The sequence below is a fragment of the Rattus norvegicus genome, chromosome 13 (assembly GCF_036323735.1).
Source record: "Rattus norvegicus strain BN/NHsdMcwi chromosome 13, GRCr8, whole genome shotgun sequence".
NCBI classification, from domain to species: Eukaryota; Metazoa; Chordata; class Mammalia; order Rodentia; family Muridae; genus Rattus; species Rattus norvegicus.
This window is the reverse complement of record NC_086031.1, coordinates 46,344,011-46,362,512: the sequence shown is the minus strand read 5'-3', so window position 1 is coordinate 46,362,512 and position 18,502 is coordinate 46,344,011. Positions and strand designations below refer to the sequence as shown.

At 51.3% G+C, this 18,502-nt stretch overlaps 1 protein-coding gene across 7 annotated transcripts in view; it reads left to right on the top strand.

The window, feature by feature from the left end:
• Tmcc2 (transmembrane and coiled-coil domain family 2) overlaps positions 1-16,336 on the top strand; it is a 37,686-nt gene extending 21,350 nt beyond the window's left edge. For 3 of the 7 annotated variants that reach the window (XM_063272405.1, XM_003751237.6, XM_063272404.1), the window contains 3 exons: positions 11,527-12,467; positions 13,746-13,881; positions 14,829-16,333. In XM_063272405.1, coding sequence (XP_063128475.1) covers positions 11,527-12,467; positions 13,746-13,881; positions 14,829-15,140 — 1,389 coding nt within the window. In that variant the 3' untranslated portion in view covers positions 15,141-16,333. Of the gene's footprint in view, positions 1-3,042; positions 3,228-3,861; positions 4,043-7,200; positions 7,333-11,526; positions 12,468-13,745; positions 13,882-14,828 lie in introns of those variants that run through there. The other 4 variants (XM_063272406.1, XM_063272407.1, XM_006249803.5 and 1 more) reach the window with 4 other exon arrangements.
• Positions 16,337-18,502: the final 2,166 nt, after the last annotated feature.

Below are 18,502 nucleotides of genomic sequence, written 5' to 3'. Positions count from 1 at the left end.
CATTCTGCACGTCTTCCTGACAGACATATTCTTTAACTTGTGCCCTTTTATATTTCCCCCACCCCGCAACCCCGCAACCCCCCAACCCCCACCCCCGTTGCTCCTGAGGATGCTTTCAGCCTACGATCTGGAACAACTGTGGGACCAAGCTTGAAACACAAGGTCCTGCAGCTCGCTGTGGCAGATTGAGGGTCTCTGCTCATGGACAAAGACAAGGACAGTGCCATAGAGAAAGGGGCCTCTGCCCGTCAGCTTGCTATGCAGACACTGCCCTAATCACTGTTCCTTTTCTCTTAGAGACTACTGGTTCACCCCTGAGCACTTCCCTCCCTCTTCCTGTTTGCCTTTGTGATGAGCTGCTCTAGGAGTCAGCTGAAATGTCCTTTCAGAGTCTTCCCCATCCTAATGCCGTGCAGCCTAACAAAACCCTTTTTCTGCTCTTCTGAGCTTTCTGGATCAGGAAGTGTGGGAAAAGCCCTGCTAGTCAGAGACAGCTCCACAGTAAGAAAGAAGTTGGGGTGGTAGGAGAGAACCCCAGGTCTTAGGCTTCCCTGATTTCTGGTCTCCTGTGGTCACTGCGACTGCCTCCTCTTCCTCAGGTTATGGGCCAGTGAGATGGTTCAGTGGGTAAAGTAAAGAAAGGTACCCACTGCCAAGCTTGTTGAGTTATGGAAGGAGTATGCCTACGCCAGCAAGATATCCTCTGTCCTCCTTATGTGGCATGAGTACCTACCCGCATACATGCACTGCACACATAGATAGATAGATAGATAGACAGACAGACAGATAGAAAGAAGATGATGATGAAATAAATGTACTTTTAAAAAAAGGAAAAGGAAAGGGACGTTTAGCAAGACACAGGCGAGGGAGTGCCTTGGAAGACATGGGATTCTCCCAGGCAATGTCAGGAAACCCATGACCTTAAGGCAAGAAGGTATACAGTGCTGGTGTGTACTCTGAGCCTGGTACAACCCGCAGACCCCGGCTCACCAGATCCCGGGTGGTCCAGGATAAGCTCTTATGCCTGTAGGTAAGCTGTCCTGTGGGTCTAGATGCTTTGGTATTTTTGTATAGTCTTACTGTCCTGGTCAGTTTTCCTACTCTTATTCTTCCCCGGAAACAGGCGAGGTGTTCCTCCTGACGGCGAAGCCTGAAAGTGTAAACCGTCTCTTTACAAGGAGGAGCACAGTAAGAAATACCAGGCATTTGCAGACTTTATATCGTATATTAAAGTTGTGAATCTAAAGTCATCTGGCCAATAAATATATGCCTATTTGTATGCAACAATGAAATTTGCAAGGAATGTTATATGGGAAGGTTTGAAGAGAGGAAAGGAAGGGGGAAAATTGTATAATTATATTACAATCTCAAAAAAATAAAAGAAATAACTTAAAAAAAAAAATCCTAGCCCTGGGGCTGAAGAGGTAGTTCAGAGGTTAAGAGTATTTTGCTCGCCCAAAGGACCTGAATTTGGTTCCCAGCACCCACATCGGGTGGCTCATAACCACGTGTAACTCCATCTTCAGGGACCACAATGCCTCTGGCTTCCACAGGCACCTGCACACACACACACACACACACACACACACTCACACTCACACACACACTCACACACACTCACACACACTCTCACACACACTCACACACACGCACACACACTCACACTCACACACTCACACACACACTCACACACACACTCACACACACTCTCACACACACTCACACACACACACGCACACACACTCACACACACACTCTCACACACACACGCACACACACATACACACACGCACACTCACACACATATACACACTCACACACACTCTCACACACACTCACACACACACACGCACACACACTCACACTCACACACTCACACACACACACTCACACACACTCACACACACACTCACACACACACATACACACACACGCACACACACTCACACACACTCTCTCACACACACACACGCACACACACACACACTCTCACACACACATACACACACGCACACACACACTCACACACTCTCACACACACATACACACACACATACACACACACGCACACACACACTCTCACACACACATACACACACACGCACACTCACACACACATACACACACACACGCACACTCACACACACATACACACACTCACACACACACTCTCACACACATATACACACATATACACACACACTCACACACACATATACACACACATATACACACACTCACACACATACACACACATATACACACACTCACACACACATACACACACTCACACACACATACACACACTCACACACACATACACACACTCACACACACATACACACACTCACACACACACACATACACACACACACACACACACGCATAATTTAGATTTTTTTTTTAACTTAAAAATCTTAACTTGGCGAGGCTCAAAAGGAGGGACCAGGGAAGGGCTGTCTTGGGGTTAAGAATTTCAAGCCATGCTTGTTTCCACCTAGGATGGGTCTGCTGCAGAGAACTTCCATTCCAGCTCACTGAGATAGTCAGCCGTCATCCTATGCTGTCACTGTCAAGGGAGATCTGCCTCATGATGGCCACAGGAAGGGGCCCAGATAAACAGAAGGTCTACTCCTTTCCTTCCTTTAGTCTCATAGGAACAGCAAGACTTTATAGTTAATAACTGTTATACAAAAGAAACAGTACTTGTCAAAACATAAAGGAGGTTATTTATGAAAATAGGAACTGCTTAGCGTTTTCCCAGGCCCTATAGGTCAGAGATGGCTCCAGACGTGGAGACCTGTGTGATGTGCCTTGCCAGCCCCCCTCACAGAACCTAAGTCATCAGCTGACACATGTTTGTATAGTTTCCAAGACCCTGGGTGGGGGATTCCTGGTCTCGGTGATTTTGGCTGCAAACCTTGGCACTGGCTCCTAGAGATAGCACTGGGCCCTTCTTATCTCTTGGAACCTTCTTGAACTTGGGACTGCTGCATCAGTATGATCCACATTGGCCCTCAGTATTTAAGCCCTGTGTGCTTCCTGAGGCCCGACTTCCCGCAGAGTCTCTGCCCCGGGGAAGCTGCTCCTAAAGACAGGTGGACCTAGGACTCTGCAAGCTAAGAATCGCCTTCCTCACCACTCGACTGTGGCCCTCTGGCCCCCTCTGCTGACCAATAGGACTTCCTACTGGGGCTGTACAGATGAAGTCCAGAGAGAAAGAGACTGTGAGTTGGCCATCTTTGTTGTGCCTTGGGTGGTGTCTGCTGGGCAGTGCTGAGGGATAGAAAGCAGAGGGTAAGAAGCAGAAGCCAGGAGGTAGCCACAATGGTGTCTAGAGCAGTTCCTGGGACGAAGTCTCAGGACAGAGGCATTCCCTTACTGAGGCTGGCTGACTCCTCCAGGCCGTTATTGGGGAATCTGGGGTGGGAGTGACCATGCCCTAAGCCACTGAGCATGGAAAGAGGAGGACTCTGGGTGGGGCCCCTTCCATTCGGGAGGAGACTCACTTCCATAATGAGCTACAGTGAGGAGTTGGTGCAGTTGAGCCGTTGTGAGAGGCTTTCTGATCACTGGGTACATTTTTGGCCACGAAAGGAACTGGTCAGTGCCTGTCTGGTAGGTGAACTGTTACTTGTCCTGTATTCCCATGTGGCTTCCCACCCCTGCATACAGCCCAGCCAGCCACACTACGACATCCTCCTACATCCTGGGCTGGGGAGAGGTCCCTAATCACCACTCCATCCTCTGGCTGGATAGACCTCCATATATCCTGCCAGATGGGAAAGAACAGCCATGTGCCCTGGGGGAGGAGAAAATCTAGAGCAATCCGCCCCTAATCCCTGGCTGGGCCTCACTCAGACTGGAGATGGCGGCTTCAGAGGCTGGGAGTTTTGGCACACCTATTCGAAGACCCCGGCTCCCAACAGTGCTGCCCAGGGACTGTGAATCTGGGAGCCTGGCACTGCCCTCAGACAGCTGGGGCCTTAAAGCTCCTGGCACCTCATCGCCAGCACGGCTTTGGGAAACAGTATCCACACAGGTGAGGCTCTTGGTGGGGGGAGGAAAGACCTTCACGTGGGAGACAGAGTAGGGCTATCGAACGAAGGAGAGCCATTTCTCCAGGTTGTCGAGTGGAAGGCTCCCTCTGTGGGCTTCTCAGAACCAACCTCTCTCCTGCCCAGTTCTAGAGAACTCTGGATCCAGGCAAGCTGGCATGAAATTAAATGCAAAGGGTGCTTTTCTAATCATGGCTGCTTCTGTGTTCAGAAGGAGTGGCAGGGAGAAGGGAATAGAGAGGTTCTGTGAGCATTGGCCCCCATGGACCAGAGAGCGTCCAGGTCCCTAGTGTTTGACTCTGAAGTGAAAGAGCAACTCCAGAGCCTCAGCCAAGAGCCTGTGCCTCTACGTGAAGGAAGGGGAACAGTGGGCATTTACGTGGACAAAAGGCCTTTGTTCTCAGGAGGGCCAGGGCTGAAGGGAGGATATAGTTATGGCTGCAGCCACGAAGGAGTCCTAACCGGGCCAGAAACCAAGGTGTAGGGGAGATAAGAGTCTCTGCCAGCACCAGAGAGTGTCCTTAGGTGCAGAGCAAGCCCGATGGCTGTGGGAGGCACGGTGACAAGAGGCAGGTAGCCTTTCGTGGCCTTGAGATGGATGGGTGCGGCATGAAATAGGAGCGTGTTCGCTCATCTATGTGTAGTCTGTACCCAGTAATCCCCCTGTAGAAGCAATGAAGGGCTTACAAAGCCACCGTGGGCATACGCTGTCTCCTCATGTGGCTAGAGCCATTGCTATGGGAATCTTTCTACCTCGAGCTCCACGTATACACATGCCCTTTGGGTGGCCTATTGAGTATCTGACATCTAACCCCCTACCTCCTGGAGAAAGGGCCCTTAGGCTTCCATATTACCCCCTTGCCTGCTTGGAAGTGCTTGGATCAGTACGATGACCCATCCGAAGCTGGAGCTAACATTTCTATGGGCCCCATACGTTTCCCCCTGGGAAGAGAGGCCTAGGGTGCATCGGAGCAGGAACAGCCCCCGACTTCAGGTCCTGGCGATGGAGTAGACTTCCCTTCTGCTCTCTCTCAGTTATTCTGCCTAACTGCCTCTTTGAATCTGGAGGATTTTAGCTGGCCGTGGGTTTTCCTCTCCACCTTGGTCTAGATTTACCCCCTTATCCTCTGGGACTTAGTTTTAAAAAGTAAAGTAAATCAGTGTTTGCTAACCCAAAAGAGTTGATAGAATCAGAGTCTCTCCAGGTCGGGGCATTTCTGCTGAGTCATTGGTGAGTCACTTGTCCTGACGAACTTCCCCCCACCTTCAACCTGCACACTCACTCATTGAGCTCTGATACAGTGGAAGCCAGACCCTGCCCTCAAGGACAGCATCCTGCATGGTCCCACCTGTGTGTAAACACTTCGCCTAACGAGAAACCCAGGAGACCAAAAGACCTGTTTATTTTTTCTCCTCTTCCTCTTACTTCTCCTCCTCTTCCCCCTCCTCTTCAGAATAACCTTGCTGTTGTCTTTCTAACTAGACATGCCAGCCCACGGTGGGTGCCTTGGGCTTCGTGCCCCGAGGTGGTAGAAGGTCATGGGTCTACTTGGGAACACAAGCACAGAAGCATGAACTCCTCACGAGCGGTGGCTATTTCTGTGACCCATGTACATATGTTGCTGAAGAAAGAAAATAGCAATTCATAGAGCTACTGCTTTCCCGTCTCTTGCTAAAGCATGACTTAGGCTAGCCGATAGTGTCTGCCATTGACCTGCCATCTTTCAGAATGCTGGGCTGTCATGCAGTGGGGAGGGCAAGTGTCACATAGCCAGGTTAATGCAAGGACACTGAACTCAGGCCCAGGAGGAAGAGAAAAACCCCAGAGGGCAATAGGAGCCAAGGCTGGGGAAGTCCTGAGCCAGCAGCCTCTGTAATTTGGCAGTGTACCTAATCCAGTTTCAGTTTGTGTTGTTGAAGCAGGGTAGAGAGACAGGTCTGTGGCACTATTAAAGCTACATAGATAGCGTGCCCAGCTCTTCATGAACTGTGGGGAGATCTCACTGAAGCCAAGACAGAAACAGGAAAAACTGGCCCCAGAGACTCAGCAGTCACTCTGCCAGCCCCACCTTAGCCAGAACATTCATCGGTGTGTCTTAAACTCCAGTATAGCTGCAGCCCTGGCTACTAAGCTCTCAAAGTAGGACCATGTATATCATGGACTTCCCACTGTCTAGCATCCGCCTTGCCAGATCTTGCATTAGAGTATGCACAGCCTAATCATGGGCACCCATCCCAAGTCAAGCAGTTGTAGAGTGGACCAGCCTTTCTCAGCCAGGCAAGTAGGGTAAGGGTACCATGCCACGGGGCTTCAGCTCCAGATGCAATAATGGTGGAGCGAGCTCTGCACCATTTGGAGAGAGAAGCTGTCTTTGCAGCCAGGCCTGCTCCAAGCTGGGGACCTGGAGTTTCCACCTGCTGATGACAGGCACTGAGTCACTGTGCTGTTCCTCTCTCAGTACAAGAAAGAGGTGCTCTGTCAGGGGATTCTTCTCTGCTGGTCGTGAGGCAGTGAGAAGGTGAAGACATCCTCTGGTGGGCTACTCAGATGGGTGGGTTCTGCCCTTCCGTGTTCATGCTGCACAGCTTTACCTCCTCCCATCCCAGATTGTCTTCATAACCCTCGGGGATCCCCATTTCCCATTCCTGCATTCCCCCAGCCCCTGGCAACCGATAATCTGTCGCCTCTGCCTCTGTAGATCCAGCACTCTGGAAACCGCACTGAGTGGAACCATTCAGCGTGTAGCCTCTACTTAGAAAACTGGTTTTTAGATTCGTCTATGTTCTGGCATTATCAGAATGTCACTTCTTGTGGTGACCAAACAGTGGTCCATTATATGTTCCGTCTCACTTCACTAGCCTATTCATTGGTTTCAGTGCCATCTCTGAGTGGCGCCTACCCTTTGGCTATTGTGAAGTGTGCCACTGTGCACTTGTACCAGTATCTATTTGACTATTATTTTCATTCAGTTCCTTTTGGTATTGTCACTGTTAGCTTCAGCTGTCAACTTGACACAGCCCAGTGTCCCCTGGAAAGAGGGACCCTCCACTGAGGAATTACCTAGGTCAGATTAGCCTGTGGTCATGTTTTTTGAAGAGTGTTTGTTTGTGTTGTTTATGTTTTTGTTTTGTTTTGAGACAGGATTTCTCTGTCTAGCCCCAGCTGTCTTGGAACTTGCTCTGTAGACAAAGATGGCTTCGATCTCAGAGATTTGCCTGCCCCTGCCTTCCGAGTATTGGGATTAAAGGCATGAGCTACCTCTGCCTGGCTGAGGTATTTTCTTAATTGCTAACTGACGTGGGAGCACCCAGCCCACTGTGGACAGTGCCATCCCTAGGCGGTGGGCCTATGCTATGTAAGAAAAGTAGCTGAGCAAGCCAAAGGCTCCTGCATTTTGAAAGCAGCATTTCCCTATCGGTTTCTGCTTCAAGCTCCTGCCTTGACCTTCCTCTATGATGAACTGAAACCTGTAAGGTGAAACAAACCCTTTTTTCCCCCTAAGTAGCTTCCAGTCATAGTGTTTATCAGAACAGCAGAAAGCCAAGTAGAACAGGGTGCACCTCAGAGTTGAATTGGACAGTTATGAAATGATTCTGTATTGAACTTGGCGAGGATCGATCATGCTGTGTCCCTCCCCTCACCTTCTTACCAGCAAAACACGAGGATTCCAACTCCATGAACTCTCTCTTTTCTCTTAAAACACACTGAGCCCACTTAGTGCTGCATGGATGTAAGACCATCTACTGGAACATGGGGAGCCTTTCAAGGACCACATCCTGAAGAAAAGTTACACTCCCTCATCCAGCAACTCAATTGCCAATAGCCTCTGAGTTAGGGGCAGGAACATCTCCCCCAAGCATGCTGGGACTTTGCCTGGCTTCATCATGTCTGCACAGGTCTTATGCATGCTGTCACAGCCACTGAGTTCATGTGTGCCATGGCCCTGTCGTGTCCAGCAAATGTTTCCCTGCAGATGTCCATTGCCTGTGACTCTTACTTCCCACCCTCCCTCTTCCAGGATTCTCTCTGAACCTTTGGGGTTGGGGGAGTGGTATAGATGTCCCACTGAAGAGCCGTTTATGCCTGAGCATTCTGTAGTTTCTTATTGGCCAGTTGTGTCTCTGTATCAATCTCTGTCTACTGCACAAAGAAATTCCACTGATAAGAGGTCAGGGATATGCTAATCCTTCTTCGGGGCTGGTCCACATCCTGGGTTTGCAGTTTCCACTGAAGCTGCTGAGAGATCTGTATTTATTTTTAATCAATTGCCTTATGCTCCTTACTCAGTATCTCATTCTATTCTCTGAGAACCCCTTGCTATAAGTGGAATAACCCCCAGCCCCCAGGTGAGAAACGCAAGTCTCAGGTGACGGTACTTACAAAGGAACATATCTGACCACGCCAGGGCTCCAAACTAGTTTCAGACTGCAAATGAGGGCCTGTTCCATTACCCCACACAGACCCGTATCCTATCCTGTTGCTATTTTTTTTTAAATAGATTTATTTTCTGTAGTGAGTGTTCATCTACATGTGTGTATGCATCGATGTATACCTGGTGCACCCAGAGGTCAGAAGAGGACATCAGATCCTCTGGAACAACAAGTGCTCTTAAACACTGGGCATCACGTTAGCCCCATCCGGCTTTTGTAGGTGCTAGGATTTGAAGCCAAGGTCTTCTATGTCCTGGGGAAGTGCTGAGCCATATCCCATCTCCCTTTGCATTCGTCTATGGCAAATCCTATCCATGTGCTTTTCCATCACTTGAAAAACTCTTCTTTTCCTTCCTTAACAGTCCCTTCCTTGTTAAAATACAATTCTTTGCGGCTGGAGAGTTGGCTCCATGGTTAAGAGCTTCAGAGGTCCTGAGTTCAATTCAACCACATGGTGGCTCACGGCCATCTGCAATGAGGGATCCAATGCCCTATTATTTATATATAGTTCTTCCTTGTGCCCCTGTGGCAGTCTGCCAGATCCGCAGCTCTCTCTATCCCTGGCTCTGCCTCCCTGTCTTAAAGGGGCCTTGGAAGTGACTGATCCCTGTGCTACCTGCACCATGGAGGCCAGACTTCATAGTGAGTTCCAAGCCAACCTCCGTTACAGAGAAACTCCACTAAAACAAAGGGACTTGGAAAAAGCAGGCTATGAAGAGCTTCTACCTTTCTTAGACATCTCCTCGAGGAGAATGGTGTAGATACTGAGGCCGGGACACACCAGCAGGGGGCAGGCATTGGGGGCTTAAGGGAGCTGGAGCTCCGGCTGAAGTCAGAGGAGCCATCAAGGGAAAGGGAACCCAGAGCTTCCATGCCTTACTGTCAGCCCCAGGGGTCAGAGGAGTGGGGTGGGACAACCACAAGTCTTCTGCTACTGTCAGGTCTCAACAATGTCTTGCCACACTAGGCAATGATGGTGCATGCCTTGAATCCCAGCACTACAGAGGCAGAGGCAGGTAGATCTCTGAGTTCGAGGGCTACACAGAAAACAAAACAAACAAACAAACACACAGCGTCTAGTCTCATTTCTGGGCACCACACAGCATCCGCTCTAAGTTTTCTGTGTAGGCCAGACAAATGTCAAGGGGTAGGTAAACAATTGTACCTCCAGGGAGAACCCAGCAGGCAAAACTGTGCAGCTTCCCTCCCCACCGCACTCCACAGCCTCGATTGTCTGGTCTGTCCACCATCCCCACTCACAAAGAGTGAGTCGCAGCCTCCAGACGGCCAACACATCACCACCAATGCTGATTGCCTCCTGGTCTTTTTCCGGGAAGAGGTTAAGGGGGTTGGACATCTGTGGTAAAGCAAGTTCTTGGAGAGTAAAAGTCATGTGTTCCATAGAGAACTTACTTGGTACAGTTCTGTTGATGTTGAGTAAATATGCTTTGATAATCTCTTAAATTTAGCCCAGCTTGATTGTAGGCATCACTCCCTCAGGAGAAAAATCTGCCTAGATTCAGATGTGTCATTTATCATGAACTTAGGAGACACCAGCCATGTAACTCTCCCACGAGAGCTGGTATGATTCCACCCATTATACAGGCAAAGACACAGAGGGATCAAGGTGCGGGAGGGTTAAGTCCAACAAGGTGAGACAGACCTTGGGACCGATTGCTGTGGGGAGACATGAGTTGGGTTTCAAAGGCCGGAGTCTGAGAAGAAGAATCCTCAAGCAGAAACGCTTGCTGGGAAGGTGAAGAACATAAAGGCCCAAAGCCAGGCCAGGAGGAAAGCCCTTACTTCAGAAGATTGTCCTCTCAGCATTCTTAGGAAATCCGTGGCTTGAGAACGCCTAAGAGGTCCCCCTCCCTGCCCCCTGAGTATGCCAGCACTGTTGATATGGGTGACATTTCCCAAGAACTTTTGCCTATAGTTAAGAGTTAGCTCTGGCTATTCCCAGTTCCTGTGTGTGTGTGTGTGTGTGTGTGTGTGTGTGTGTGTGTGTGTGTGTGTGTGTGTGTGTGTGTGTGTGTGTGACTAGCCTGCTCTCTCTTTGTTTAATCCCTTTCACACATGGAATTTACCTCACCCTGCCCCTCAGTGATCTGACGCGGCCTCACTTCCTATGTGTAATGATAAGGTATCAGGGATTCAGCTTTGGACACTGGGGTTAGTGCGTTCCCGGCCAGCTTTCCCACACATCTGTCCTGCATTCATATCTTCTTGCCCTTCTGCTCTCTCCTTCCCCTCATTCTTCTTCAGGCCTCTCCTCTTGTTCATCTGAGTCTGAGCTACACTGATGTACTCAGGAAGCCTGCCTGTCTGGTGGGAAGGGGAGAGGGCCTTGCCTTCCTTCCTGCACAGTCTCCCCTTCTTGACTCTTCCAGACTCCCAGCCTCTCCTGGCTGGTGAGTTACCTCTGGGTCTTTACACTTCAAGGAGCTGCCCAGCAGGGTGACTGGGTGTACTCTTTTCTCTGGGAGATTGGGAGAAGTCGAGTATTCCCACCATCGTGAATCATTGATTTCTGATGCCTTCGGAGACCAGGAAAGTAACAGAGGCTCTGGAAGGATTGTCGACAGGGCCAGGGACCCATGCAGGTTGGTAGTAAAAACATGGTACAAGGGCTGGAAGGCAGGAGCTCTAACATGTAGACTTTCATGGCTCTGAAGGAGAGGAGCGCTTAAGGCAGGAGCCTAATTAGGAGAGTCCAAAAAGACAGCTCATCCCATCTCTGGTCACAGGACAAACAGTTCTGTCTTTTTGTGGCTGTGCATCCCCAAGTCACTAGCTAGAGCACTCTGATCTGCTTAGACTTCATTCCAGAGGGGTAAAAAAACCTCCTTATAAAGGTCATGCTGGCATGCAGCTCTGGGGGCTTGCTGTAGAGCTTAAGGCTCTCCCACTCATGTTATACTTTACCCTGCATGTATTATCTAAGTGGAGAAGCCACACCCAGAGGTGTCCCAGACTGGAGAACCTGCCTAGACCCTTCCCATATCTCATGATTTATTTGTGCTTGCCTCCTTCCCAGGGTGACAAGGGAGATCTTGTGGCCCTGAGCCTCCCCTCTGGCCCTGGCCATGGTGACACTGATGGACCCATCAGCCTGGATGTGCCAGATGGAGCGCCAGACCCCCAGCGGACTAAGGCTGCCATTGACCACCTGCACCAAAAGATCCTGAAGATCACTGAGCAGATCAAGATCGAGCAGGAGGCGCGGGATGATAACGTGGCTGAGTACCTGAAGCTGGCCAACAATGCGGACAAGCAGCAGGTGTCGCGCATCAAGCAGGTGTTTGAAAAGAAGAACCAGAAGTCAGCCCAGACCATCGCCCAGCTGCACAAGAAACTGGAGCAGTACCGTCGGCGCCTGAAGGAGATCGAGCAGAATGGGCCCTCGAGGCAGCCCAAGGATGTGCTACGTGATATGCAGCAAGGGCTGAAGGATGTAGGCGCCAACATGCGTGCCGGCATCAGTGGCTTCGGGGGTGGCGTGGTGGAGGGCGTCAAGGGCAGTCTCTCTGGCCTCTCGCAAGCCACCCACACTGCAGTGGTGTCCAAGCCCCGGGAGTTCGCCAGCCTCATTCGCAACAAGTTCGGCAGTGCGGACAACATCGCCCACCTCAAGGACCCTATGGAAGATGGACCCCCTGAAGAGGCAGCCCGGGCGCTGAGTGGCAGTGCCACATTGGTTTCCAGCCCCAAGTACGGCAGTGACGATGAATGCTCGAGTGCCAGTGCCAGCTCAGCTGGAGCAGGCAGCAACTCCGGGGCTGGGCCAGCAGGCGCACTGGGGAGCCCTAGATCCAACACTCTTTATGGTGCCCCTGGAAATCTGGACACTCTGCTGGAGGAGCTTAGGGAGATAAAGGATGGCCAGTCACACCTGGAGGACTCCATGGAGGACTTGAAGACTCAGCTGCAGAGGGACTACACTTACATGACCCAGTGCCTGCAAGAAGAGCGCTACAGGTGGGTACCTCCTGGCGTTACAGCTGTGTGTGGGCCCAGTGGGAAGTAAGGAAGCTGCTCTGAGCTATGGAGGCCACTGGAGAAGGGTCCACAAGGGTCCAGCCATGCCAAGAGGAGCCTCCTCCAGAATGGAAGAGGGGTCATCATCTGTTGGTCTCAAAACGCTTTAGGGTGTTCTGTGCTTAATTCACACGGGGAAACTGAGGCAAGGGCCAGCACCATAGCTACACTCCTATGCAGAATCTTGTTCAGAAAAAACTTTGGAGGCAGCTTCTTGGGTTCAAATCCCAGATCTTGCTTTTAGTACCTGAAACAAACAGCTAGCAAGCACTCTGGTTTCCCTGCTGTGAAGTGACGGTAGCACTGACTGACTTCATAAAGAGTGAATGAGCGGGCTAGGCACTCAAGAGGCAGAGGCAGAGGCAGAGGCAGGCAGATCTCTGTGACCAAAGCCAGCTTGGTCTCTATAGCTAGTTCTAGGCCAGCCAGAGCTACACTGTAACCCCGTTTTTTTAAGAAAGAAAACAACTGGAGAAGTCAACCTATAAATGCAAAATGTAGACAGTTATGTAGTGTGGACAGTTGGAATGCCTCAGAGAGTCCTGAGGTCACAGATGGACTGCAGTCTGGTCCTCCCCCAACTCCTCCCTCTCTGGGATTTGGGGGACTTTGCCCTTGGCACTTCTTCTTTCTAGATGGTGGTTTATAAAATTGAGGGGAACCCCACCTAAAAATGAATCACCCTCACTTTATAGTCATCATCTGATACTTGGTGCTTTTCAGAGCAGGGGTCACATCCTCTCTATCCCAGGATCTCTATCACCCAGAGGGCATCTTAGCCAGGGCTTAGGAGTCCGGGTTGAAGTCACTTAATCCTTAACTGCCCATCAAGAGCCATGGTGGGGTTGGGGATTTAGCTCAGTGCTTGCCTAGCAAGCGCAGGGCCCTGGGTTCAGTCCTCAGCTCCAGCTGGGGGGCGGGGGGCGACAAGAGTCATGAGGTCCTGGACAGGTTCCTTAGTCTCTGTCTCACTCTCCCACCTGTCAATACGGTGACCTCCTCCTGTCTCATGAGACTGTGTGAGAATCCTCTGAGGCAGTGCAGTCAGTGTTTAGCACAGGGCTGGCACAGAGAAATGCTATGCTGTCACGGGGGTTAAGACAAGAGCAGGACTGGACACATGAGTGGGCTGCATGTCACTACCGAGAATGACACCTTGGTCCTGGGGAGAGAACAGCTTGGCCAAAGAAGTGGTGTTACCTCCCCTTTTCCCACTAGGTATGAGAGGCTGGAGGAGCAGCTGAACGACCTGACTGAGCTTCACCAGAATGAGATGACCAACCTAAAGCAGGAGCTTGCCAGCATGGAGGAGAAGGTGGCCTACCAGTCCTACGAGAGGGCCCGGGATATTCAGGTACAGCCGGGGCCACCCTGGGGCTGGGGCGGGCGTCTCCTGGTATGTTGATAGAGCCAATAAAAACTTCCCAATCCATAGGCACAGGGTTCAGGTGACAGTATTGGGGTGGACATATCACAGGGGACACAGTGAGCAGAGGCGTATCTATGGGGCCAATAGGTACAGGAAGCCAAAGAGGGCAGTGTTCATGGTAGAGATAAGAACAAGGTAAGTCTTTGCCCAAGTGTGTGCCCTGTACAAAGGCAAACCAGTGGTTAAAGGCCACTTCATTTGCCACATCTTTGGGGACAGGTTTTCAAATGAATAATTGTTATTTCCAGGCATTTCCTTGCCTCAGTATGGAGCTGGGATCAATAAGCAAGACTCCCATTTCCTTAGATCCTCCTCCAACAGTCATTAAAGAGTTCTGTTCCCAATCGCAGCTGACCAACCTATACCCTTCTTGGCCTTGAAGAGGGGCCATATATTGCCAGCTTCTTGGTACAGTAGCATACTAGTCTATTCCTTGCTGTAGCAAGATGCACGAGGTTGGATAAATTGTAAAGAAGAAAGGTCTTCCCAGCTCTCACCTCTAAAGATCCTGGAGTATGGAGTCATCCTCTCCTTAGAGCTGGTAAGGACCTCAGAACTGTAGCCTCCATGGGTGAGGCAGAGAGGCTTGGGGGTCAGACTCTTTTCCACAGGATCTAACTCAGAAAGCAGCAATACACCAGTGACTTAATTTCTTTACAGTGCAACACACGTGCGTGTACACACACACACACACACACACACACACACTTTACAGGTTCGCCACCCTAACATTGCAGAAACCAAGCTTCCCACTCAGGATCTCCCAGAGGTCACACTTAAGCCCTACTGGGATCAGCACAGGTTGACTGGGCTCAGTCCGGGATCCCGCCCACCCTGAGCTCCCGCTCACACCTTCCGTCTGTCCCCTGCAGGAGGCCGTGGAGTCTTGCCTGACCCGTGTCACCAAGCTGGAGCTGCAGCAGCAGCAGCAGCAGGTGGTGCAGTTAGAAGGTGTAGAGAACGCCAACGCGCGCGCTCTGCTGGGCAAGTTCATCAACGTGATCCTGGCACTCATGGCAGTGCTGCTGGTGTTTGTGTCCACCATTGCCAACTTCATCACGCCCCTCATGAAGACGCGCCTCCGTATCACCAGCACCGCCCTCCTGCTCCTCGTCCTCTTCCTACTCTGGAAGCACTGGGACTCGCTCACCTACCTCCTGGAGCATGTGCTGCTGCCCAGCTGAGCGGCTGCTGTCCACCCTGTGCTCTCTGGATTCCACTGGCCACACGCATCTCCAGGAGGGCCCAGGCCTCCTGAGTCCCTCGGGGTCTGTCATGTGACCTCTTTGGCCCCTAACTGTCCCTTCTCTGCACTGCTTCTGTCTGGCACCATCTCCCTTTCAGCCTGAAGGTTGCAGAGAGGGTGCTCTGGGCTGGAGGGAGCAGGGACACTCACAGCCAAATGGAGCAGCCGGGAGACACCGGGGCTGAATTATTTGAATTATTTGCAGTCACATGGGACTTTTCTGGGCTGACCGGAGGATGCTCTAGTCATGAAAGCCACTAAGATAGAAGGCCAGTCTCGATTTCCCTAGGGAAGAGCCCATCCTAGAGGCAGCCCAGTTTCCTCCCATGGCAACAGTCTGGATATAAGCCAGTGGGCGGCAGTGTTGAGCCCAAAGGGTGCAGAAAGGGGAGGGTCCCCAGGCTTGGGGCCAGACAGCAGGCTTGGCACAGCCACTGGGAGCTCAGCCTCCCCTCCCCCTGCTTCTCTTCCCACTTGAACTGGTTTGGGACTGGTTTCTGGAGGCTGGGTGGGGTGTGGCTTTGGGTTTGTGTTTTCTCTGCTCATCTTTCTGCCTGTCACTGGGTGTGCTGTTTTTCTGAAAAAAACAGGCCCCAAGGGGCCCTGAGCCTCCAGCCCAAACCCTTAGACCTCTGGGATCACATTGAGTTCTATTTATTTATTTATTTATTTACTTATTTATTTATTTGTTCCTATCCTTTCCACGCTTCTGCCCGGCTGGGCTCCAGGGAGAGGACCCTACCCGTCCTCCCTCTGAAGCCCGGGCTTATTCTTGGTTCATCACACCCCAGACCACGTCTCCGGTGTTCCTGGCTGGAAGAAGGGGCGTGTGGCCATGCAGCCCGCTCTCCCAAGCCACCCCAGCAGAAGGGTTGGAGGGGGCATGGCCTCTTTTATATATATCTATTTATTTTACGTGTGTGTCTTTGTGAGGAAGAGGATGTTTGTCATTTCCTTACGCTCTGGAGTGTGTGTTCCAATTCTGCACAGCCCAGCCTCCCCAGGAGCCCTTCCAAGCACAGTGGGGATTTCTCAGAATAGGGGAGAGGAACCCATGAAGCAGGAGAAGCAGTGCCTGCCAGCCATGGTGGACCTTCCTAAGAAATAAATATCCTCTATGTTTTCAAACCATCATGTCTGGTGTCGGCTGATTACCCTGTCTCTGAAAAATCACAGTATTTCTCCCCACACTCAAGCATTCTGGGTATGGTACGCTGGGCGTCATCTGTTGGCCGGATGTTGTCTTCCATATTGAATGAGGAATAGCCACACACCCCCCCTTGCCTTGCTCTGAGCAGCTTAAATGATATGACTGTCACTCCGTCCAGCCCCAGCTCTGCTGGATCACTTCCCAGGAGGGACATGGAGAAGCTCCCATAGATGCTATGACCAGTTGTAGCCACAAGAGGTCAGCAGAGTCCGTACTCCAAAACCTCTCCCAAGATGCAGCCCTAAAAAGGCTACTGGTGTTAGCTTGGCTTTGTCACAGTTGTTCAGCTGAGGCAAGGGGTACCTGCTTTCCAAATGTGGTGTGGTGTGGCCCCCTACAGGAAGGCCTAGCACTTAGCACCTGCCCTGTGGTCGTAGTACCTACACCTAACAGCCCCAAAGCACTTCCTGCCAGGAACTTTGTGGATACTTGCAATAGACCCTTTGCAGGAGGAGGCAGCAAGGGGGATGGGGGTGGGGGCGGGTTATGATTAAAAAGAACGAAAGAAACCAAAAAACAACCTTTGGTCTCAGCCCATAACTTGTGCACTGCAACCAACTCCCAGCCCTTCTCTGGGCCTCAGTTTCCACATCGGTAAAGCAGGATGCATGTGAGCCCTGTGTGTGTCAATTCTGTGCTGGCATTCTGTGGTCCTGTGAGCCTGAGAAGCAAACACTGCAACTATGTCTGTGGCCTCAGGCTCCTGGGGACTCGAAGACTGGAGAGGGCACAGTGCTGCCACCACGGGAGAGCAGCACTGACAATCTGTTCGTCCTCTGTGCCGGGAAGGAGTTTTACCAGACAGCCTTCCAGCTATTCCATTCTTGGACCTTGCACCCCCTTTCTCTTCCAACCACGTGTGTATGTGCACCTCTCTTGGGGGCCACTGGTGGCTCAAAGCCCACATTCCTGGGCCACAGGTAGGGGGTGGCTGCTCCTGGCTAGACATTTCCTACATTCCTTCCAAGGTCAGATGCCTTCCCAGAATTGGCTCTGAATGCCACTGCCAGCTGCAGCCCACACTGAAAGGGAGCGGGGAGGAAGGAGAGGTCATTTTTGGTCAGTTCTGAGGCTGCAAAGCAAACAGCCTAAGGGGAGGTGGCAGGCCCCCAGCTGTATCTTTGTAGAAGAAAAGCACTGGCTTAGTTACCTCATCCAGGAGACAATGGAACACCTAACAAAACCCTGCCATCCTGGGGCTCAGGGAGGCTGCCATGTTTGTGTCTGTTTGTGTTCCCTCTGGTTTGTTTTTTTTTTTTTTTTAAAGGAGGGTGAGTTACCCCCACCTCTTTCTCTCCCCCGAGGTCCAGAGAGTGAGACACTGAGTCAGGATTATCACTTGTAGTCTGCCTCTTTCAGACTACAAGATCTAGAGGCAGGCCCTTCCCAGAGCATCTGTCCCACAAGTGTAGGTCTCACCCCCAGGGTACTAGAGAGCTCAGTCAGACTGGCAGACTCCCACTCCCTGGGTCTCTTAGGGTAGGGGCAGATAAAAAGGCTTGGTGCCTTCTCTCTCCTTGGCAGCTGGCTGGCCCAGAGCTCGTGTGCTTTGTACCCTGCAGAGCCCGCCCACTCCATAACCTCACGGGTCACAAAGCCTCAGCAAATGCAAACTCTGCAAACCCGAAAGGCAGCCCAGACCTAGGGTCTGGTACAACTGATTTGTCTGCACTGTAGAGGAAGGGGAGGGAGGAGACATTGAGACCACAGCTAGGAGAGGAAGGGGAGCTATAACCAGATCTTTCAGGTAGGCTAACCCTCCCTGAAGGGGCAGGTCCTGGAATCAATCCCAGACCTGGGCTCAAAGTCAACATTGCCACTTACTTGCCCTAGACCCGTCGCACCCAGCTGCTCTCACACATCTGCAAGTAAGAGCGGTGTCTCTGGTACACAGGTGTGGCAACAGGAGTCACGGGTGACATTTCATGCCTAAACTTGATAGCACACTCACTGGGACTTAGAGAAGTAATCCAAAGAATGACCACTCCACTTCAACACTGTCACTGGGTGTCCGGGTCCAGAACTTCTTGGAGGAGTTGAGGTACACTCTGTAGAGACGCACAGGGTGACACAGGCAATGCCTCTGACCT